Raw genomic sequence first — 24,674 nt, 5'->3', positions numbered from 1 at the left:
ATAGTCAGTCAGCGCTAGGCAGGATTCCATCACTGGACGATATTATCCCACAGGCCGGTGAAGAGATGAAATGGGGTACACCTTTACTGCTGCTTCTCTTCCACTGCTTTTTTGGCTAAAGCAATCTTACAACACCTGAGTTAGAAAGATGACTTTGAGAGACTCAATTCACTGCAGCAGTTCTAAAATCATGAATGCTTTCTTTAATAACTAGGCAATGCTGGAGACAGTGCACCTGATAAGAGAAGTGTGGTTGGCCTTAAGAGTGTGGGGTGCACAAGAGTAAAACTGGCCAATTTGTAATTTCTCTGCCATGGGCAGGGATGCCCTCGCTAGGTCAGGTTGCTCAAAGCCCCATCCAACCTGGCTTTGAACACTTCCAGGTTTGGGGCATCCACAACTTCCCTGGGCAGCGCCTCACCACCCTCTGAGTAAATGATTTATTCTAAATACCGAATCTAAATCTGCTGTCTTGTAGTTTAAAGACATTATATTCAGCTTCCTGTAGTTAAACCACCAAGAGTTCACCAGACTATATAACACTTGGTATGTGTAAGTACAAAGTCATCCTGCTGTCACTCAGTGTGCTTTAGCACTCCACACACCGTTGATGACAAATAACCTGCAATTGTTCATCTTTGTTCCCCAGGGTGCTTTCTCTGACCATGGGATGACTCAACTCAGCAATGTGGACTGGCTGAACACATGATTTCACAATCAAATAATCACTCACTTTTTTTAAAAAAAAGGGCAAATTTATGCAGCCGCTTGGAAGAAAAGAGCAAAGTGCTGCCTAAAATTCCTTTTATTTACAGTGGGAAATGAAGCATGAGTAAGACGATTAGAACTGTAATTAAACAAGAGATTCAAATCCACAGATAGGCACAAAATGAAGAAGGAGCTGTCAGGGAATCGGTGTAGAACAATTCTGAAGTGCTTTTCCTCTGTAAGCCCAAGGAACAACCCTCCTAAATTTGTCTTCAACAAGAAGATATCTCCAAAAGCCCCTCTGCTTACACTTAAAAGCTGGGCCAGAGGAAAAGATCTGGCTAATCTTTCCACTTAGAAAGATATCCCATCCATAGCACATACAGAGATGCTGAAGTTTGAGCTTCATTACAAATAGGAGAAAACCATTTTCTAAGTATGGCAGGGTGAAATCCCAGAGGAGATATTGTCAGCAGTCAAGTAAAGCTTGAGTTTGGCTCCAGTCCTGAATTATATCCTTTTCTATCATTTGCCAAACACCACCTTCCTTCTCCAGATGCTGCCAACATCCTAATATCATACTGCATTTAAGTACCATTCCTACTCTCCTTCCATTTATTATGCAGTTCTTGGCATGTTTTCAGCAGCTTTTCTAAAGCCACTTCCAAACTCACTTTGATAGGTTTCAATAGCTTGCTGAGAGGCAGATAATCCACCCTTTGTCACCATGGATTGAGTCCTGTCTCGAAAAAAGAACAACTCCATTTCATCAGAGAAAGACAGTCAGGAATAAATTTGCCACTGCTAACAAGCTTGACTGGGTCACAGCTTTGTGTACTGGAACAGAGGGTTTAAGACCCTGAAACAGGTCAATACTGTGAGGAGTATTCTACTCAGCTTCTCTGCTATGCATACTTTAATACACAGGATCATTTGTTTTCTTAGACCATGTCAATTACCAGAGGAAAAGTACCTTCCAGAGGAACCAGAGGAAACCTAGAAAGTACCTGCTCTGCTTTGGTTTTAATTCAATATCCTTTATTTCTACTATGTAAGAGGACTCCGTGCTTTTTTTCCCCTGTACGTTTCCTGATGTAGCAAAACAGACAGCCACATTCAGTCTTTAGCTAGCTTAACGAAATGCCAGGGGGAACACAACCATCCCCAGCCCTCAGCCATAGATGTATTCGTGCAGATCTTTATTACAAATAGGAGCCCAATGTGCACTGGAAGCTCTGCTAAAAAATTTCCAAGAAAAAACTGTCTTCTCTCTTTTCTACTTGACAGCAGGGGAAACAGCTCTGTGTTCTTAGCGAAGCCCAGGATCTGTGGGCCTGAGGGGCTTCATTCTTTACAGACAGTGATGGACGTATTGCAAAACAGTATCTACAGATTTATTTGGAACTGCAAGAACACATCTGCTTTGGCTTTGCTCGGAGTTCTCTCGTGGTCCCATTCCATGAATGTTCATTCAAGTGAGTTCTTTGCAAAAGCTAGATTTATATTTGCTTTGTTAAGTTTGTGAAGGAAGTAAACTTCATATGAACATGTTTTGTTTTCTCAAGAAGGATAGTTCTGCTCAGGAAGCAGAAACAATGCCATTTAGTGATGAGACCATTCAAAAGTAAGAAGGGCAGCTCAAATTGCAAGGCAATAAGCGGGAAGAATCTCATAAAATAATTTTATAGAAACAGTGCACATGAGAAAAATCACAGTCTGCTCCTGGCTGCTCAGTGGAAAAGAGAAAAAGCTTTGCTGTATGATCTATTCGGTACAAAATTATTCAGTTCATCTCCAAGACCAACAAACCAGATTAGAAATACATGTTCTTCAGTTAGCTTCCTTAACCCTGCTGGAAGTGGGCATAAGTGTTGGGCAATTTCATCAAGAGCTGTTATGATGACGTGTTTTTTCTTTCCTTTAAAAACACCTGGCCACAGCTGTTGTAAGGGAAAAAAGCCCATCCACTCAACATTTCCTTACCTCACATCTCAGTGGTGAGTTTCCACCCCTCAAGTTATGCTTTAATTAACTAAAAAAAAAAAAAAAAGCAAACCCTTCTGACTTGAAGCAGGGTGGAGGTGCTTTCCTATACCCCCATCACAGCGTGGGTAGCAGATTATTAGGCTAAAGCAAAACAACACAACAGAGGATACCTAAGCTGCCACATTTGATTGTGCTGAATTTGACAGAGGGATGGTCCCTGCATGCAGATTGTTGGTGCCTGTTTGCAGTTGCAACTTATTCTGAGGTGTAAAACCTTTTGAAAGGGCTGTCAGGGGCTAGGCTGGATTTTATAATTAATTTAATGATATAAAATCAGAGGCAGCAGCACACGTTGTTCTTAATCTTGTGACTCCTTTGGCAGTAACAAAAGATGAGCTAATTGTGTTTTTGCAAGTATATCTCTTGATATCCTATGGCATCAAAGACATAACTGCACTACAGCACCTGCACCCATGTACTAGGGACTGCTGCATTTAACCCATCAGATGGCACTGTGGAGATCATCACTGTCAGGGAATGTCAGCAGAAAAAGCTGTAGGAAATGGCACAGGTCTTTTCCATGGGGTATTTTCCAGCTAGTCAGAGGAAACCCGTTAATTGCACGCTCTTGTGTCTCCTAGTACAGGCTGTAATCATAATAATGCTGCAGCTTATCACATAAAGACCCTGAAACTACCTCAGGGCATCAAAACTCAAAAAAATTCCATTGAAGAGCCCATTAGAATAAAGGTAGTTCCAAAGGTTTCAGTGAGGTTTGTAGGAATCTGTACCAAGTTCTGCTTTCTTACTCCTCAGCAGCTTATATTCCCAGAAATAAGAAGCTACTTGCAAGTTCTTTTTCCCCAGGAAGATACTTCAGAAACAATTTGTGACAATCAAAACTCTATAATACGGGAAAAATCTGTGTTTCCTGAAGTTACTTCTTGTGACAGTTATTTTCCGAGTATCATTAAAGAGAGAAAAAAGAACACTGAAGGCCAGATTCATGTCTGGTGCCACTTAACTGACCATTAACATCAGCACCCCATGGACTTGTCCCCAGCATGTACATTATGCTCTCTCTTTTCAAAGTGACAAAATCCAACATCTCGGTAGGACTGTGTGCATAACGTCTGGAACAGGTTATTTAATCGTATCTGAACCTGTCATCTCATTTTATTTTTGGCACTATTCTCCCTTTAACACTTGTAAATGAGGCTGCCTTAGTCAACAGTCGTATTCCAAGATCTCAGCAGTGTGTGTCTCAACTGATGGGTCACCAACCTTGGGGCCTCAGTTCTGCTCTGCACTTTTTTCATAGCTCCATCTATTACTTGAGAAAATCTCCCTGGTAGAAGTCAGCACCTTTTATTCTTGCTCAGATTGACCTCTATGGAATAATAATATTTGGGAATAGGTTGTGAGTTTGTGATAGTAGCTGGCTAAGAAGTGCATCTGTGACTCCCATGTTTTATTCCTCAGCTGAATGTGCTTATTTCTTCCCTCTTTTGTTGCTTTTTGCCTTCTGTGTGTGTTCTTGGTTTTTAAAAGAGGAAGGAGATGCATTGCTATTATATGTGTGTACTGTGCAGTACTGTAGAGTTCCTTTCAATGATTCTCACACAGTTTATTATTAATATTGCAAATTACCATCATCTTTCTGCAAACCTTATAAGAAAAAAAATATCTGGGAATAGTGCACAGCACAGATGCAAAGGCCTAACAGAAGAGAGGTGACTAGAAATGAACGACTACCATAACCAGTCAAGGAACTAAAATTGTATCACAGATGAGTTTGGTATTTTCCTCCAAACTTTGGTGTGCTTCTCTTTTTCCTCCTCTTATTCCCATTGTGAGTCAGGGACAGAGAAAGATAAATCTGTTGGGATTTTCATAGGCATCACAGGAAGTTCTAATGCAAGCACTGATGCTGTCTTTCCTCGAATCACGTCTGAATGAGCTTCCTTAGATGTGTGCTTAGAAAAACAATGAGGGCATTGTGAAATACAGTCCCTTTCCAATTTCAATCATGTGCTTTCTTGGACATTGGGTTTCCATCAGCAAGTTTTTTTTACTCACTAATAACAGGATGCAATAATTACAGTGGTCCTAACACTCAGCTCTTGTTCATGGAGGAGCGAGCGATCTGTAACAGTGGACTGGCGCAGGCAGGTGCTGTATGCACTTCTACCCCTGGCTCCTGGGAGGGAGCTGGTTGCAGTGGGGCTCCCACTGACACCTGGTGACCCCAGCACTGGTGTGCCTCATCCTCCCTCGAAGTGAAGCATTCAGAAGGAATGAAGAGAGGTGCTCGCTGCTGTGAGCATGTTCTGCAAGTTCTGAGGAGTGCAGTAGGAAAAATGCAGGAATACCTGCGTTGTGTCCTTTCTCCTTCCCACCTTAGCTCAGGTGGTAACACCTCTCTTATGGGGGCATGCAAGAAAGACACCCCTGCTTGTCGCATCAGCGCTGCCTCTTGGTAGCAATTAAATAGTGCCAATTATCAGTGGATGGAAGGTTATCGCAGAATCACAGAATGGCCAGGGTTGGAAGGGACCTCGTGGATCGTGAGTCTCCAACCGTCTGCCACGTGCAGGGCAATCCTCAATTCCTCAGCAAATTCGGGGTTAGGTTGGTGTGAGCATCAGGGGAGAGTGCTGCCCTTGGGTTTGCCTAATGTTGTCAATATTCATTGCGGGGGCTGCAGCGGGTTTGTGAAGGTTAGCCTCGGTTACAGCAGTTGCTCAGGATGGAGCTCGGCTATCCATGGGAGGTATTATGTTCTGAGTGTAAAGCAAGCACGACCACTTTTGTTTCACTTCATGTATTAGCGCAGGACAAATCTGCCGCCACACCTTTCCGCAGCGAGCCTGAATGTGCCGGGATGAAGGGGCCTCAGTAGGGGCCGTCGCCCGCACAGCTGATCCCCGCAGGGCACTTGCCCTCGCTCAAAATGGCGGCCGCGGCACCACTCCGCCCCGCCCCGCCAGCATCTCGCGAGATTTGCGACGGGGCGGGAGCCGCCCGCTGCAAATGGCGGGGCGGAGGCCCGGCCGCGCGGGCGAGCTGGGGTGCGGGCGGTGCCATCATGGAGCACATCACCACGCCGAAGGTAAGCGGCCGCCGCGCTGCGATCCGCGGGCTGCGCCTCTTCCTCTCTCGGCTTCGCTCCGCTCCGTGTAGAACGCTGGATTTTGGAGCTGGGGGCGGGTGAGGGGACAGGCCGGTGCCCGCTGCCCCGTGCGGAGGGCCGTGCTGGCGGAGCCGCAGGCCGGGCGCTGGTTGTGAGGAGCCGATGTGTGAGAGGCGATGTGTGAGGAGCGCCCTGCGTCTGTTCTAGGACTGGGCGGCGTTACTGCAAGCGCCTGTAAGTGGATCATCTGTGTACTCTGTGGTCATAAACCAGCGAACTTTCCTTCAGGGCAGATAAGGCTCTTGAGATGTGCATTTCCTTCCAGTTTTTTTCCCCTCTAACTTTTGGTTTTTGCTTTAGAAGGAAAGAGAAATTCCATAACTAACAAACAGATAGGCTGGGGAAAAAAAAAAAAAAAAAAAAAAAAAACACAACACACATGTAGATATTTTTTTTAAACAACTTTTTTTGTGTGTGTGTCTGTGCCTGTGTCTCTTAAAACTTGTTTTGGTTAGCTTAGTGTGGTTTATGAGATGTGATGCAGTTAATGTGTAAGTGCACGCGGGCAGCGGTGCCTTCTGTGAGGACCGAGATGCTGGCAGTCAGACTGGCGCGGCCGTTTCTTTCCCAGCAGTGCTTTGATGGCACCAAACATGGGCAGCCTTGTCTGTTGTTGTCTTTGCTGTCTCGTTGTTTCCGCAGCTGGCACAACAACAAACTTTGATCGCCTTGGCTACAGAGCGATCCTTTTCTTCATGCTGCTGCTAGATCTTGACAGTTCATTTAACCTTTTTGACTTTAAGATTATTTTTCCTGCTGTTAATGTATACCGTAAAGCTGGTTTGGTGCACGTAGTTCTTAGGTTTTTCTTGTTCCCTGAATTCTGTTTTAGCCGTGGCATGATTGTGGTTCAGCAGATGTTTAGAATTTCTTTGATCAGGGCTAAATTTACTTTATAACCCTTTGCTCTTATTGCAGGTGGAAAATGTGAAATTACTGGATCGCTATACAAATAGGAAGGCAGCAAGCGGGACTTTATACCTGACAGCTACCCATCTTATCTATGTAGATGCTTCTGCTGAAGTTAGAAAAGAAACATGGGTATGTGTGATACTTGGAGCTTGTTTAAATACAAGTTTTAAAAGATTAAAGATCTCATATCCAATATGAGTTCCATGAATTCTCATCTTCTCATGAATAGTTCCATGAATTCTGAAGTTGTAGTTCTTTGTAGTGTTTGGATACCAAATGTTTAACAGAAATTGCCCTTTGGGGAGGAAACGAACACAATGGTTGTGTGACCCAATAGTTTTAGGAACAAAATGAACATGTCTAATGGCTTCAAGCTCAATGTACAAAGCCACCAAACTTGAATTTACAGGACTTTGAAGTGTAAAACTGGCACTGAAATTAGCAACCTTTGTTTCATTATTCCTATTTTGTAATTAATACGTTGTGTTTGTGGGTGGAAAAGAAGTAAGAAGAAGATAATTCTGCTCCTTGTAATTGGGTCTACCTGGTTCTACATATCAGTCTCTAAAAATACTTTGTGTTCTTTCAGTCTGGCTCTTTGTTATATAGCCTTTGGGTACGCAGTCTGGATGTTTATTATGTTTGCTTGATAAATGTCATAAATCAATTCACTTTCTGCTGATAGTGTATTGCACAGCTTTCCAGTCTGCTTGTACAGCTTATGGCCTTGTTAGTGTTATCTGAAAGATTTTGATTATCTCCTGTTTTTCAGATTCTGCATCATCATATTGCAACTGTAGAAAAATTGCCTCTGACCACAGCTGGATGCCCACTCCTTATTCACTGCAAGAACTTCCACGTGGCTCACTTTGTTATTGGGCAGGAACGTGATTGTCATGAAGTGTATACCTCCTTGCTCAAACTTTCACAACCAGGTATTTGGGTCAGTCTGTTTCTTAAACTGTTGAAATGCAGTAAGCTCAAAGGCTCATCTGAGCGCTAGTGAAAGCTTTGCCTGTCACACTACTGATTTTATTGTAGCAGAGCAGGAGAGGAGGGTGTGAAATCAGAATGTACTCGCACTGTCAGAGGTGATCTGTGTGTGTTGGTGCAGTAGATTGCTACTCTGTGCACCAAACAATTTGCTTGTAAAGTAAGCACACTTCTTCTGGCAGTGGAAATGAGGAATCTTCTGAAGACCAGTGCAGAGTTGATTGGCCAGAGTGTGGCACATGTGCCAGGTGTTACTTCAGTTCTGTTGTTGCCAGTCATTTCTGTGATTTGGCTCATGGCTGTGCATAGCTCTGCTCTTGCCATTTGAGCCAGATGTCCATAGAATTCCAGATCCCACAAAGTTGTAAATGTTATTGTTGTTTCCCAGTAGCACGTTTAGGTAACTCTTTAGTGTTTATTTTCTTTTGGATGTGAAACCCTATGCTTCACCTTGGTGTCCTGTCTTGGAATCAGTCTCCAAGTAGATGCAAAACATCCTCAGAAGCCTGTGGTCTATTCAGGGCTCAGCTGTTTAGTGTAAGGTTGAATTTTCAGGCTGTTTGTTCTCCTTGCAGGACAGCATTCCATTTTCTACCTGCTTCCATCTTCAGCAGCTTCTGTTTCCTTTACTGAACCAATGTTTGAAGTCCTGCTTTATTATGAAGACCCTGCTTGGTGTTGCATTTTGTAACTTTAGCAGTAGTTCAAAGGAAGAGAGTTGATAGCATCAGTCTGCTTCATGCTGGTCATCACATAGGAATTAATTAGAAGTACTGCAGTAGAAGTGTTTTATTGAGTTTGGCTTTGAGCCACCTATGGAGATTAGAGCTTCTTGTCAGTTCCCATCTTTTTCCTCGTGTCCTGGGCTGTCGAGTTTTCTTAGTTATGAAGCTCTAATTTTCTGCTGTTTCTGTCAGAATTCTGCTGTTGTGTTTAAAAGGTGTCACTGTTCTTTCAGTTTTGAAAATGAGACAGTTCTGTAGCATCTTGAAGCGTGGGAGCTGTCACTGCAGGAGATCACATCAGTCAGTTTCTTTTGTGTAGTTTGGTGTAACGTTTTGTAGCTCTTTCTTTTGTTCTGTTTGATTTTTGTACTTTCGATTTTTGTACTCATTTGGTTTAAATTTTTTGTATGTATTTTTCCTTCATGTTATTTGTCAGAGCATCTGATTATTTATAGTTTGCATGTGTATGACTGACAGGTATGGGTTACCTGTCTGGTAACCTGGCTGTGTTATCACACACTGCCAGGTGTGCTCTCCGGAGAGCTTCCTGCCTTGGGAATCAACCAAAGGAGTTATTGGTGGGATTTGCATTTCCTGAGGAGAGTGAGGGGAAATTGGAAAGGTAGAGATGGAGGGAGGAAGAAATTATCATTTGTCAGGTACAGCCTGAAGCTTCTGTTGGGCCACCAATAATACTCAGTACGTCCGTCATGCTTTCCATGCAGCTCAGAATTCACTGTTGAGCACTGAACTTGAAGCTTTGCAAGAGCTTTTTTATGAATGCTTCACAGAAAAGGTCTCTTCATTCATAAATGTTTTTAATTCTGCATTCATTCTTAGAATATCAGTCTCTTGGAGCATGCGTATTGCAGAAAATTCAGTAGGGGTTTTTTTCCCAGAAATTTTGAAGTTTTAATTGTAACAGAATGCTGTAGCACATCTCCCTGCCTGTGGGGAAAGGATTACTGGAAATTCCTGAGGATCGGCATATGAATTGTTGGCACTTGGTGTTACCCAGAGTGAAACCTTATAAACATGAGGAACGTTGCATTATGGCTGAAACTTGCATGCTTATAATTCTTTCTTGATAAAAGTTAGGAAAGTTTTTGATGAACTGAGAAACTCCAGATATCCACACTGTTCTGTTGTAGTACTCAGTATTTTTCTAAGGCGTCAAAACCAGTCTGAATATTTTGCTTAGATGAGTGAAATTTACAAAGTGATCTTTGGTGCAGGAACGTAAATAAAATAGCTGTTGCTGCAGTATAGCCAACTATGGATACAGCAGTCACACAGCCCTTGGCTTTTGTGGAGGAAAAAAAAGCGCTTGTTTTCTGATTGCTCTCAGCTGAATAATTGTTAATCTTTGTATCAGTTGTTGTACATCTGTACCTCAGTGGCTTGCACAGTGATGGCCAGAACAAAAACCTTTAGGAAGAGATCCTGATCTTTCTGTCTTGAATTATAACTAATTAATTTTTTTCTTCTTCCTAGTGAAACCTGAAGAACTTTATGCTTTCTCCTACAATCCTAAAATGTCTAAAGATAACCGGGAGATTGGATGGAAACTGATTGATTTGAAAGTAGATTACCAGCGTATGGGAATCCCAAATGACTACTGGGAAATAACAGATCTTAATAAAGACTACGAGGTAATTCTTGTCCATAGTAGCCAGTTGGTGCAATATCTCTTTGTGTTAATGACATTCAGCAATCCTGCTGCTGCATAAGTGTTGCCTCTGGGGAAAAATGAGCTCAGTTGGTTTTAATCGATGCAGCAGCTTAATGTGAAGTTGTGGATAATGATGCTAAGAAGGAACAGAGCTGCGGAGTCACCTTGGTTTGCTTTGATTCCTCTGGCAAAATACCAGCTACTTATTTTTCTAGAGAAATGTCAAACCATCTGCTACAAGAACTTGAAGTACCCTTAAGTTCTTTATGTATTTCCAGACTGTGTCCCTCCTGTGTGATGAGAGATGTTAAGAGGAGGAATACATGGGAGTGGCTTGGCTTGATGAGGATCAAGGCAGAGTGACAAGGGACTAGAGTAAGGAAGGAAAAAACAGAAACTGAAGATGCTTTCTTTTTTTTTTTTTTTTTTTTTTTTTTTTTTTTTTTTTTTTTTTTTTTGCTTGTTTAGATCTCATGCAAAGGAAAAACTTAGTTGTTTCAGTTCTAACTTGCTTCTGCTATTTCCTTCTCTTTAAGGTCAGGTTAGGTCTAAACAACATCAAATGGAAACATTACTCAACAAGTTTACTCAAACTCCAGCTTTGTACAGTTTCCCTTTCTGTTTCCTCTGGTTTTATGCACAGTCTTTCTATCTAAAATAAGCTGGATATCTCTGAGTGAGGACGATACCAGTATGTTGTCCTGAATCCTTCCTCTGTGCTCTTCATTCTCTCCCCACCATTTTTTTTTATTGTTATGCTTTGGGTTGAAGTAGTGTATGCCTTTCTGTCAGAAATGACTGGAGTTTTAAGTGGCCATCGTTGGATGCCTGAATTGAGATGACGTGGGAAGTGCTCTTCCCATCAAGGCATCAGAATGTGGGTATCTAAAATATTGATGGTTTTGAAGCTTTACTTGCTATTATGTAACTTTCAATTGGCAATGCTTAGCAATTTCCTCAGAGTTTCCAGTGTGCATTTGAAACTTGTCAAGCCTCAAGTAAAGGCTTGGAGGATGTCTCATCTTTAAAGTATCTGCTGAAAAGACTATGGCTTTTTGAGGAAAGTGGATCAGGCTGTTTTGTGAGGATGATACCTGATGGCTACAAGCTCATTTCTAGTTGGAGATTTAAAGGGAAATCTTAAAATATAATTACTCATATTTTTTTTGTGATAATTTAGTAGCTTTCATAGAATGTATGGCTTTGAAGAACTTCCTTTCAGAACATGTGGCACACTGTGCAATTCAGTTTTGGGGCTCCACTGCAAAATTGTTTGTTACCATATTGTTTTATTTTTACCCATTCCCTTGTGTTGTTTTTTCCTAGATGCATTCTAATGCCTTGATGCTTCAGATATGGTTTTTGATACACTGTAGTGAAGAATGTATTGTTGCTTATAAATGTGAGATCGTATACTAAAAACGAAGTAGTCCTGTGTCTTGAATTGATAAACAGTAACATCTAAATTCTTTCTTCTCACTTCAGGTTTGCAACACATATCCTCCAGAAATTGTGGTGCCTAGAGCTGCTAGTAAGGCAACAGTGATTGGAAGCTCAAGGTTCAGAAGCAGGGGGCGGATTCCAGTGCTTTCTTACTTATATAAAGAAAACAATGTAAGTAGTTCAACTGTCTGCTGTCTTGGGTGGGGTGGGGCTGGAGAGCAAGGGTCCCCCTTCTTGTGCAGCTCCCTTCCAGTGAAGGGAAGGAATGAGGTCATTATTGAAGTGCTTTAACTTCTTGTTTATGTGTTCTTTTCGTAAGGGCTCTAGAATTGCTTTGAGTCGCAGAATAAGCTACATACCAGAGACATAGCAGTGCGGTGTAAAAAGCACAAGCTCTTCAAGCTTCTTGTCTGGAAATTTCTTATCAGCTTTCAGGAATGTCTTTTGTGCTTTTTTTTCTGTGTGCTTATTTTAATGTACTGTTTCTGATTGCCTGTAGCTATATTGAATAATGTTTAACAAGATGCATGTTAACTCAGCTAAATTTTCTTACTCAGGAAGAGGAAGAACTGCCCTGAAATAACTCTTCTTCACTCAGAATAAGTGAAGGTTTCAGTTTTGTTGTGTTTTTTTCCTTCACTAAAGACCACAATGTAAATTTTTAACTGTGCTGTTTCAGCAGTGTTTTAGATGCAGATGTTAGGAAAATGCTGTCACAGTCAAGTTGTTGTTTTCCTGAGGAAGCGTGCCTCGACCTGGGCGCCTGTGGGGTTGTGCTGGCAACAGCTGAACTTTTCCTGTAGCGTGCCCAGCACAGTTCTGTGTGGGTAACAGCTACTGAGCCAAACTGAAATGTAGCATGGTATAGTGCATGTTAATCTGACAGAGGATTTGAGAGCAGAGCAATAAAGGGCTCCTTTATTCTGTTATATATCTGTTTCTGAAGATTCTCAAAATCCTAGTTTTGTGGAATATTCCAATGGCAATTCTGCATGTCCACCTAAGAAGCTGAATCTCACTGAACATGTGAGATATAAAATCAATGATGTGATATTTCCTGCTTTCAGATTGTTTCTGCTGCGTCGCCCTGAAGTGTGATCTGTTGTGTATTGCAGGCTGCGATATGTCGTTGTAGCCAACCCCTCTCTGGGTTCAGTGCTCGTTGTCTGGAGGATGAACAAATGTTGCAGGCAATCAGAGAAGCCAACCCTGGGAGTCCCTTCATGTATGTTGTGGACACAAGGCCAAAGGTATCTTCATGTGGTTTGTGGTTACTTCTAGAGCTTGTATCTGTGCTAGCAAGGCTGTTTCCAATTAATCGTTACTACTCTGCTAAGGCTTTCTCAGGTAGCTTTAGGTTAAATTGTGTCAGTCTTAAGTGATGAATTCAGAATCAGGCTCCTTGTTCTGTCTCTGGATATGGTGAATGCTTGTGAATAACAAACTGTAATGTCAAGTGTTGTTAAGAATGCTTGTACTCCTGGAGTGCTCTAGGTTGAGATTTGTGGTAGGGATCACCTGAGATGACCAGCAGTCTTGAAGCTGGCTGAAACAGTGAGCCATTCTGAAGATGTGCTCTTAAAACATTGGGTTGGAGAGACGCTTTCGGAATCAGCTGTGCAAGACTGAAGTGCTTTTGTCTGCCTACCTGGTGGCAGAAGTGGGTCTGTATGGAATCTGAGAACAATTTTGCCTCAGTAAAAGAAAACAAAACACTAATGATCTCTCAGCTTGGAATTTAATACAATCAGCTACTTGGTTGGTAGCCACTCTCTGGAGCTAGAACTTTGTTGTGGTCTTCACGTAAGAGTAACCTTGAAGAAACAGGCAAAATACTGTCTGTAATGATCTGAAGAACTGAGTTTAGAAACTAAATCAAATGATTGGCTTGTAATCATATTGATTGGGAACACAAGCAAGTCAGGACAAGGATTTGCACAGCACATGATTAAATATAAAAATCTAACATAGATTTTGCTCTGAGAAACTGCTGCATGTTCAGATTTTAGAGTTACTTTAGAGAAACTACAAACATAGTTAAACTGTGGAGAGGGCCTGGAGGGAAAAACCCTTTGGGGAAAGCACAGAGTGCTTCACCTGTTGCTTCAAGATGCATTTTGTCTTTTTATAGTATGATGTTCTATAAGAGATCTCCATTTAATTACAGAACAGTCTGTTTGTAGCATGGTTTTTCTGCATGCACAGCTTCTAGTATCAGCTGTTCCACAGGAATCTGTCCTTAATGATGGTAATTTTGATAGATTTGGTGAAAAGGAACACTTGTGATCAGCCTCCCTTCCAAAGCACCGTGTCGTGCCCTGGATGGATAGAACTGAAGCACCAGAATTACTCAGTTACTCTTAAGATGTTCAGATATCGATGTCTTTTTTTTTTTTTTCCTTCTCTCCTTTCTGTGTTAGCAAATTGTTGTGGGAGGTTGAGGTACTCTTTTCCTCTTCGCCGCTGAAGATTAGGGCAGCTCTTGAGCAATTTGGGGTGATTATTAACACAACTGGCAGCTTTTCAACTTTGTTTCTGCACTTCCACTCAATTGCTGTATTCTTCTTGCTCAATCTTGATGTTCTGTGTTTCCCTCAGATGGCTTTATTTTATGTGTGCATGCATGTCTATGAAAAGCTTTGGAATTCTCTAACTACTTCTATACTACCATGTATGTATGTTATTCATGAAGTGGCATTCCTAGTTTTACTTTGTTTCCTTCTGTCTGCATCTTTTTTTATGTAGCTTCACAGTGAAGACAGACAGTCTCTTTACCTTCCTTGTGACAGCAGTCTTTTGCTGTTGGGTCAGGCTTTGATTTTGCCTGGCATAAGATGTGCTAGCCAAGGTCTTACTGAATCTCTGCACGTGACTAATGGACTGGAGATGCTGACATACATTTAGTAAAATGTCTGAAAGTGATGTGTGGGGAGGTGGGGAAGCACACCTGAGTAGCAGCTTTTGTTGAGTGTGCCTTCTGGGAGATGACAAGCAAACACACAAAAAGACTTGGCAAGCAGATTGTATTGTTTCTTGTTGTTTTCTCTCTTTTCCATCCTCTTCCTTTGAATCTGACAGTTAAATGCCATGGCCAACCGAGCTGCTGGGAAGGGTTATGAGAATGAAGACAATTACGATAACATTCGCTTTAAATTTATTGGCATTGAAAACATTCATGTGATGCGGAACAGCTTGCAGAAGCTCCTGGAAGGTAAGTAGTGTGCATGCAGCTGGCCTTTCTATTGCCTCTACCTAATTTTGACCAATATATGATCTGTCTTATGTGCACAAGTAGGCGTGGACTTGGGTGCTGTGATAAATTAGTCAAAGTAACTTAGTTTGTCTGCTTTATTGAAGTGGCTGAAGATACCAGTTTTAAAATGTTTTCCTGGTAGCTATTTCATACACTGCTGTGCTTAGTTTTATAGGGAATCAAACTTAGCAGGTAACATGAACAACATTTCTGAATTTTATTAGTTAGTTAAAATGTGAATTTCTTAAATGTTCCAAATTAAAAGACTAGAAAAACTTACTGTACTGCTCAGGTAGTTTTATTTTAGTAGCTTAATGCAACCATGAAGCTGTCATTGGATGTTGAGATACTTTTCTGAGATTTCTGTTGGATAGTTTGTGCTATTTTGGTGTTAAACAGTATGTCTACTTGAAAGATAAATTCTCCTGATTTTCTGAAGACTTAGAGATGAGAGCTCTATATGAGATCAGTTTCTGATTGAGCTTGTTGGTGTAATTCTGGAAGTTGCACTGAAGTTGATGAGAGCACCTTGGATCAAACAGGCATACTCTGCTAGTTTGTTTCCAGCTTTGTTAACTTCCTTGTGTTGACAAAGATGAAAACCACATCAGAGTAGGTGCTGTAAATCCTTCTCTGGTCCATGTGTTTAGTTTTAATTATAGTACAAATGCTGTCATTGAAAATACAAGTTTAAGGTTTTAGTAGTCAGCATAATGGCCATCTAGCCTCAAGTAGCTGAATAATTGATGCTGCCAATTGCCTGGCCAGGTAGCTCTGCAGGGTCTGTAGTGACCTTGGAGAAAAATGAGGCTATTCACACAACGATTGGGATTGGCTTTAACACAAATGTAAGTCCTCAGTTGCCTGTGGCTGGCAGATTTATTCTGTGCTGGTGGAGGAGGAACCTCGAAGGTTGTATGTTACAAGTTAGAGCTCTCCTTTCTTTGAACCTCAGGTGGTTGTTAGGTGTCTGTGTGAGGGTCATTGGTGTGGAGTGCCACTGAATGCCAGATCTTAACAGAGGGAGCTCAGCTGAAAAAATAAAACTGACTTAGTTCTAGAAGGAGGAGGAGGAAGATCCTTTTATATCTCAAGTTCTGTTGTAGCTAAAAAAACTGCTGGATTGTGTCTAGATATGCAACCAGTCGTTTTCCTTAGGCAGACACTTAGATCAGAGTATGAGCTTTTAGAATCTACCAAACTCTGCTGCTGCGAAAAGGTGATGATGGGGAAAGCAAAGAATGTTAGTAGAGTCTCAGCTAATTATTCTGTTTGTGTTCTTAGTGTGTGAAACAAAGTCTCCATCGATGAGTGATTTCCTTACTGGGCTGGAGAACTCGGGTTGGTTACGGCACATAAAGGCTGTAATGGATGCAAGCGTCTTTCTTGCAAAGGTAAATTTATATACTGAGCTTCAGCTGAAAAACCTGTGCTTGGAGTACATCAAGTCAATAGCCCAGTTCTCTTTCTCCTAGTTCCTTCATGGGACTAGAGGAAATACCACTGGAATTGAGAGAGCCATTTGTTCTAATGCAATCAGTAGGACTATCTGGACTTCTTGGCAACCCTGCCCACAGCAGGGGGGTTGAAACTAGATGATCTTCGAGGTCCTTTTCAACTCAGGCCATTCTATGATTCTCTGACATCCTTAAAACTCATTGAAATGAGTGGAATCGCAGAGTGTGGACAAATGACGCTTGTAAAACTCTGTACCCTATAGCATGTTTAGGAGTACAAACAGTTTGTAACCTTATGTTCTTAATGCAGCATGCTCACTAATTGTTGGACTGTTGTGCTTTAATTGGGGGATTCTCTAGACCATCCTGCTTTCTGCTGAGATGCAGGCATCACAGATTTGTATTTTTCAATTGAGTCCTCATTTCTGCAGATGTTTTGAAGAGCGTGGCTTTGCAGGTCAGTCAAGAGAGAAGAGTCCATAAAGCACGTTGTTCTTCAGCAACAGTGAAGGGAATGCAGATGACAAACTGTAGTAGTAGTCACTTCTGTAAACGTTGTCTTTTCTCTTAAAACTTTTCAGTGTAGTGAGCAAAAAGCTATTTTCTGCCAGCAATACAGAAATGGAAAGAAGGTGATGCTTGTGAGAGCGCTTCTGTTTTTGTTTTTGTTTTTCTTGAAGCTTCTAGTTATTCTTTACTCATCTACCAAATCCTCCCTCAGAGGAAAGGACTGAAAATTCATGGCATTTCAGAAGATGAAGTGTTTTCAGATCAGAGGATTTTTGTTCCTTGATGATCTGTGTTGCTGACAAGGCATGCTGCAGCATTTTATTCTAGTTGGGGCTGATGGCTGCATGCCCAGAAATGGTGTTTTTCTATGGTTCAGATTAGAAATGACAAATTTTTCCCTTAGGTTTGAGAACAATCCGGTAAATGCAGATGAAGGGATAGCATTTAATTACAGTAACCAAACCAGAAAGCTGCTAAAGTGTTCTGTCTGCTCTTCTTCACAGGCTGTGAAAGATGAAAAGGCCAGCGTATTGGTGCACTGCTCTGATGGGTGGGACCGCACAGCACAGGTCTGCTCCCTGGCTAGCCTCCTCCTAGATCCATTTTATAGGACTTTTAAAGGCTTCATGGTAAGAACATAGGTGTTGGAATTTCAAAAATAAAAAATGCTCCTTGGATTTGAAAAGTAAACAAGGCCTAATTTAAGTTTCAGGCCATTTCCTGGAACAAACAGTAGGTGACCTATATAAAAACAGCTTTGATTCTTTCAACAAGCTTTAATTGCTCTGTACACTATAGGCACAGAACAGTGGTAGTTAATTTACAATTCCCAAATCTTTGTTTCCTTGAAAGTCCATAAGAGCCTTTATTGAGGCACTGCAGCAAGATATGAGTGAGTAAAGGGAGCAACTGGCAGCAATCCACAGGAAAAGTGGTGAAGAAGTTGGTCATTTAAGGCTGTTACAGTGAGGATTTCTTCTAGGATTTTGAACTCTGAAGTACACAGGGAAATACATAACCTGTATATCATATCAGGTCTGAGTATTGTTCAAGATTTATTTTAAAGCCACAACACAAGAATTTGGCCTTTGCTTCTGCAGTAAGGTATTTCTTATATGAAGCCATCACTACATAAATACAGACAGATCTGTGATCTTTCCAGTCGTCTCGTTTTGTTAATCACCCCAAAGACAACTTGCTGCTCTTTCTCAGAGTTCCTTAAAAGAAACCTTGAGATCAGAGCAATGCAGATTTTGCCTCCCTTGCTGCATTGCACTGCTAGGCCTGCTCCTTTCATTACACGCTGTTTTTTAATTATTACTTTTTGCTTCTGGATTACACTGCAGCCTTTAAACAATTAAAATTATACCAGTACAACACATACGTGGGCTTCAGTAGTGCTCTGGACAATTCTGTGTGATGAACATAGCTTTGATTAGGATCAGGAGCTGTAACTGAAAGGGACAAATCCTTGTCCTCTGCCAAAATAGTTTGTATGCGTGGATCCTAAGGCAGCAGTTATTCCTAGATGAATGCAACAGAACTGTCAAGAAAGCAAAAAGTTTGGAAAAAAATCAGTGTAACAATTTTGAAAGAGATCTCTTGTGAGTTCCTGTCTTTCTTTTCTTTAGGTCTCTGGCTGATGATGTCAGGAATTGATATTTGTATGATGTAGCAAGACACACAGTACTGGATTACAAATAGTGGATAGATTACGGTGTAGTGGATAAACAATGTGTAAATTGCTGTTAAGAGTTTTCATTGACTTCTGTGGTTGTGCTTGAAATAGTACTGTCAGGTAGCATTGGTTTTGAGCTGTATGGAATTACCATCAAAGGCTTGTAAATAAGTAATACTTCTATTTTTTCCCCCAACCTCTGCTTTGAAAATGAAGGTTCTTATAGAAAAGGAGTGGATTGCAATGGGCCATAAGTTTTCACACAGGTAAGAACGTGTTACCTTGGGTGTAATGGCTGGGGTGAAGGCTAGATGGTGAGACTTAATCAGTGTTGTCAGACTTGTGTGCTCCCTCTAAAAATAGGAAGGAAAAAAACTTGGATACCACTGGAGTTGGTGACCTACAGCCAATGAAATGACTGGGGTTATTTCTCCAGTGCTACTTGAGAGTGGCCTTTTGTCGTTACTTTGAAATAGAAGGTTTTGAATAAGCTGTTTGAATTTTGAATATATTCCTAGCTGTAAAAAAGCATCCATGTTAAGTGACAAGCGCTGATGTTCTGGCAGGGATGCTCTTCTGCATTTTCTGTCTTTTTTGGGACTTCCCCCATATGTAGTACAGAAACTTCATCCCATTATAGTGCTAAAAATCAATTGTGATTTGCATTCTCTAGGCAGATTAAGTGTTGTCATTCCTGTAATTGTTAGCTGCCTTCTAGAAGGAATGTTGCCTTGGGGTGCTTATTGTTCTGTAGAAATTGAAGATCCAAAGGAATGCTGGGAGTGGATCTGCATAGTGATACTAGCTTACTAAGAATGGAGACTTTATTTTCAAGGTGGAACTGAATCCTCCATTTGGTAGCATGACAAATCTGTTCCCTTAATAAGGAAAAATGAGCAATGTGTGCACCCTTAATACTACTTCTTTAGAAGAAGCTATTTCAAGACATACAGCTACTTGGGCCTTGTTTATTTCCCTTGGTTTCCAGATAATATCCCCCAGCTTTTCCTGTTAAGAAGGAACAGGCAGTGTAGTATGGCAGGGGGTTGGTTTCCTTCCAAAAGTACTGTGGTGGTGGGTTTTTTTTATCCTGGTTGTATTTTTCTTTTCTGATAGTTTATTAAAATGCTGGCCACGTATTGAGTGGTTTGGGAATGTTGTTATTGCCTTGGTGAGCTGAGGTTCAGTTGTCCCCTGTGTTTCTGTGGTCCAGAGGGTGCTGTGCAGTCTGTGTGTGTCTGTGGTATCCTGTTAGTATGTGGGTTAGCACTAAAGCAAGGCAGGCAGGCTGCTCAGAGTCACTACCTTTTGATATCAGTCTTTTCCTCTGCTGCTGTGGACTCTCCAGTCTCTGGATTCTGTGTTGGTGAAAGGACTGGAGGGTTGCTAGGGTTTTATTTATCACTGTGCACAAAACACAGGTCTGGAAGCACTGTGAGATTTTGCTGTTGATCAGAACCCTTTTGTATTGCAAAGGCAAAGTTGTAAGAGCTTAATCCCGCGAGGGTGGCACACCTTAATGGGCAGTTGTAGGATAAACTGTGTTATTTTTGGCTGTGCAATAACATTTTCGTGTTCTTCACTACCGGAATATTTCTCAGTTGTTTAGTGGCCAAGCTGCCCTTTTTTGGGGGGGTGACACAGGATTTAACCCTGTTTGCATCTATCTAGGTGTGGCCATTTGGATGGTGACCCGAAGGAAGTATCCCCTGTCTTCACTCAGTTCATTGAATGTGTCTGGCAGCTCATGCAGCAGTTCCCTTGTGCATTTGAGTTTAATGAACACTTTCTTCTGGAAATCCATGATCATGTCTATTCCTGCCAGTTTGGAAACTTCCTTGGGACCTGCCATAAGGAGCGTGAAGATCTGAAGTGAGTTGGCATTTTATGAAGCCACCAGTCTAAAAGTCACTTCAAATGTCAGAAAAAGGGCACGTTGTGTGCTTGTTTTTATTGTAATTGTAAATCTGTAAAGGGTAACAGATAACTTTACAGATAACTTCAGTGTGAGAAAGAATTGCAGATGAATTACCTCTGCCGTGGTCAGATGTTTTATCTGAAGTGCAATAATAACCTGCAGATACAGCTTTAGGACTGGATACTGTCCATTTAAAATGATTGTATGTGCTTCTCAGTGATGTATTTTGTCTTTAAGACATTAATCAGTTACTATGCAAAAGTAGTTCTTAACTTCCTCAGTCTAATTCTGCTCAGAACAGTCAATGTAATTAGTTTACTTAACTTGATCTAATAACTAAAAAAAAAAAAATCTTATTTCTAATTGACAGAATCTTTGAGAAGACCCATTCTCTGTGGCCTTTCCTCCTACAGAAGAAGCAGGAATTGAGAAATCCTTTGTACAGAGGATTTACAGCTTACAAAGAGCTTCAACCCAACACACTACCATTCAGTTTTCAGTAAGTTGCTTGTGGTGTGTGGTGTGTTTCATGGTAACAGAAATTGGTAATTCAAGTGTACTAAAATACTTTGTCACTGCTTAGAGTGGCTTGTTTCTTTTCACTCCATTCCTCATCCACAAAGTGGGAGCAGTGGTATATAGGCAATTGTTCTGAATAAATGCAGGTACAGTAATGTAATTTCTTCAATGTTAATAAAGGTGGTGAGGAAAGGAAAGATGATGAATTTCAGATCTGTAGATTAATCTATGCACCCATTCCCACTTCTAACTCCTTGCTCTGACAAGTTTACTCGAGAGGGTAAATAGTTAAAGTTTTTCCTTTCCTCCTTTTTAACATATATTAAGGAATATTAATTTCAGTGTCCAATCACACCCAGACTTATGCAGTGAGGATGGCTTTCACAAAAACAAGGGATTTCTTGTTGCAGTGTGTATTTGCCTCCCTGGGTCCCTCAGCTGGATTGGGTAATTTTGCTTTGTTTTTGGCTGCTTCTGTTCCCTGCTGAGAGAGGGATGCAAATGTGGAAGAGAGGATTTTCACAGAAGTAGGGAAGTAGGACAAACTAAAGACTTGAAGGTGAACTGCTCTTGAGTGAGTCTGCTGCAGAATAAAGTGTATTTGTGTCCTATTTCAGTGCCTACTGCCAGCTCATTTGTATCATAGGGAAGAAGCACTTAACCCTTCAGAGGTTTTTCTTGAACTTTGTTAAAGCTTTAAGAAAAAAAAAAAAAAAAAAAAAGAAAAGTGTTGAAGTTTGGAGTCAAAGACTATGGCTTTTGTTTAAAATCAATTACTGATCTGTTTGTTGACCACTTTCCTCCTTAAGCACCTTGTTTTTATTGTTATGACCAGGAGTGTAAAACTTGCTGCCTAATTCTCCTTCTTGCCATGTTCTTAAGGTTTTGGTGTGGGATGTACAATCGCTTTGACAAAGGAATGCATCCAAAGCAGTGTGTATTGGACCATCTACTGAGCTGCATGAACCAAAAGATAAAACTAGAGGACAATGCATCTGAATTGGAGAATGTGAGTCCCGAATGTCAGTAGTACTTTTGTCATGGGATGGCTTTGGCAAATATAATTGGGATTAAACATTGACACTAAAAAAAAAAAAATTGCTTCAACATTCTTTGCAGAGCAGGACAAAATGAGAAGATAAGTTTTATGTTACTGTAATAAACAGCTTCTTTGACTCAGAACCCTCATTTGCTAAAGTTGGTTGGGCGAGTGATGGCACAAGCTCCATGATGTTCTCATTCATAGAATCATATAATGGCTTGGCTTGAAAAGGACCTCAAGGATCGTTGAGTTACAACCCTGTACTGCAGTGTTGCTAGCTACTAGATCAAAATTAGGCTGCCTCGGGCCTCATCCAGCCTGGCTTTAAGCACCTTCAGGGACGGGGCTTCCAGAGCCTCTCTGGGCAACCTGTTGAAGCACTTCACTACTCTCTCATTTAAAAAACAAACAAACAAAAAAAAACCCCACCAAATTCCTCTGATAGCTAATCTAAATCTTCTTTTAGTTTTAAACCTTTTCCCTTTGTCCTGCCACTATCTACTCACTCAAAAGGTTGATTTCCCCCATGTCTATAAACACCCTTTAAATACTGGAAGACTGCTATGAGGTCTCCCCTCAGCCTTTTCTTTTCCAGGGCAAACAAGCCCAGTTCCTTCAGCCTATCTTCATAGAAGTGCTCCAACCCTTGGATCATATCTGTTGTTCTCTGGACCCTCTCCAGGAGCTTCACATCTTATCTGTGTTGAGGGCCCCAGACCAGGATCCATCTGGGGCTCACAAGGGCAGAGTAGAAGGCGACAGTCACCTCTGTCACCCTACTGCCACCCCTCCTCTGATGGAACACTGGATACTGTGGGACTTCTGGGCTGGAAGTGCACTTTGCTGGCTCCTGTTAAGTTTTCATCAACCAGGGCCCATAAGCCCTCAGCAGGGCTGAGAAGTTCTTTAATTTTCTAATCAAATTTTCTAAACAAAACAGGTATTAAAATAAATCTGAGTTTCAACTTGATATGCAGCAAACTTCAGGGAGTTGATAGGGAGAAAAAGAATGGACTCCTATTTCCCCATCACCACCCGTGAAAAAATAAAAATATTTACAGCTTATCCTCACAGTTTTTCTTTGTCTTTTAATTTACAAGATGCTGGAAAAAGTTTTCAGCCACTTACCAGAACAGTAGAATTGAAGTGAAAGTTGGCTTTCATGTAATGGCTGAAATGTAACTGGGCCATAGGCTAAATTGTCTTCTGGAAGTGGCTGTCTTGGAGCTGAAGTGTTCTGTTAATGCAGGCAGGAGATGCTTGTGCGTTTCCCACTTCTGTGGTGATGCTGGAGGGCACAAATGGTGTCCAGAGTAACCAGCTTCTCTCCTTTAAACCACAAAATGAAGTACACAGCAATGCACTGCACAGGAGCTCAGTCAGCACTGATCAGGTTACCTAGAGATCTGTCTTTATACAAAGATAAAGATAACTGTCATGTTACAGCAAGAGGGAAGGTGAGGGGAGGGGGAGCAAAAAGTGTCAATACTGTTAACTTTTAAAGTGCTATGGATTTTTTTCTCCATAGTGCCTATGAACAGTTGCTTGAAAAGAGAAGTAGATATTTATGTTTAACTCTACTTGCAATATTCTTTCTGTTGCTTAATAATAACAAATGCAGTAGTGAGATAGTCATCTAAAAATGTCAGTGAGAAGACCTCTTAATGTCCTGTGCTAGCTTTATGTGAAGGCTTAAACCTGTAGTTTTACTAGTTAGTTAATTGAACAAATTTCTAACGTTTGTACGTAAAAACCCAAAATGATCTAGGTAGGTACTTGCACGTGTTACTTTCATTCCCAATTAGGGAGCTGAAAAAGAGGCACTGACATGGAGCTGTGTTTGTTGTGTACCCCTGACATCTGGGAATTCATTATTTCATTATTGTTTTTATGATGTATTTCTGTTTTTGTAGAAACTTCCTTTCCTCGATGGTCCGTTACCCAGGGAAGCTTGCTTCTTATCTAAAGTAGGATGTGCTGCTTCAAAAACGTCGATGCTGAACACTCCCCAGGATTATGAAGGGGAACCACCTCCTGTGCTGACCAACGGTATCTCAGTTGGAGACACAAATGTGACGTCAGACGTGGACCAGAAAAACAAGGAGAACCTGGCTAATCGCCGAGACCTCCGTCTTAATGACAGTGTTGATGTTTTAAGCTCTGAAGCTAAGGATGGCAAGCCTCAGCACCACTGATCAGCTTTGAGAATTGTGCTCAGTGGAGCAGGTGCTTGTGAGACGTGGAGGATCTGTGACCCTGCCTGGGTGCAGAGCACCTGGCCAGCCTGCTAAGTGTTACTGTGTTTGTTTGCAGGGTGCTGTGCTCTCGCTGTAACGAGCGCAGTCCGTGTTTGGTTTGCATCATTTTGGGGCTAAAATGATGAAGATGCATACAGAGCTGCTGAGAAGGCTATCCTGAGTTACAGTATGAACCTTATTTTTAAGTGGAGGTATGATGTTTATTTTAAGGCTTAGAATTGTCTGGCAGTACTGCTATTTTAAGCCATCATGGCCAATTAACATGGGGTTTAGGAGTTGATGCAGTATTCATGATGGGAATAGGAGATACAATGCATTTATTCTCAGTGGTGGTGCAGGGTTATAAATATATATTCAGTTCATCTAAAAGTGGAAAAAAAAAAAAACCTTGGCTGCAAATGAATCTC

The 24,674-nt window shown here is 41.3% G+C and overlaps 1 protein-coding gene across 1 annotated transcript; it reads left to right on the top strand.

Moving 5' to 3' along the window:
• Window positions 1-5,782: 5,782 nt before the first annotated feature.
• MTMR8 (myotubularin related protein 8) lies at window positions 5,783-24,204 on the top strand (the record flags this gene model as incomplete). The annotated part of the gene is made up of 14 exons (XM_079541987.1): window positions 5,783-5,806; window positions 6,806-6,928; window positions 7,572-7,734; window positions 10,012-10,169; window positions 11,675-11,803; window positions 12,748-12,882; window positions 14,711-14,843; window positions 16,170-16,279; window positions 17,356-17,481; window positions 18,747-18,796; window positions 20,202-20,402; window positions 20,819-20,947; window positions 21,850-21,976; window positions 23,923-24,204. The coding sequence occupies 14 exons, from the start codon at window positions 5,783-5,785 to the stop codon at window positions 24,202-24,204; spliced, it is 1,890 nt and encodes a 629-aa protein (XP_079398113.1).
• Between the last annotated feature and the right edge of the window lie 470 nt (window positions 24,205-24,674).

The sequence above is a fragment of the Tetrao urogallus genome, assembly GCF_951394365.1.
Source record: "Tetrao urogallus genome assembly, chromosome: 13".
NCBI lineage: Eukaryota > Metazoa > Chordata > Aves > Galliformes > Phasianidae > Tetrao > Tetrao urogallus.
This window is presented reverse-complemented; position numbering and strand designations above follow the sequence as displayed.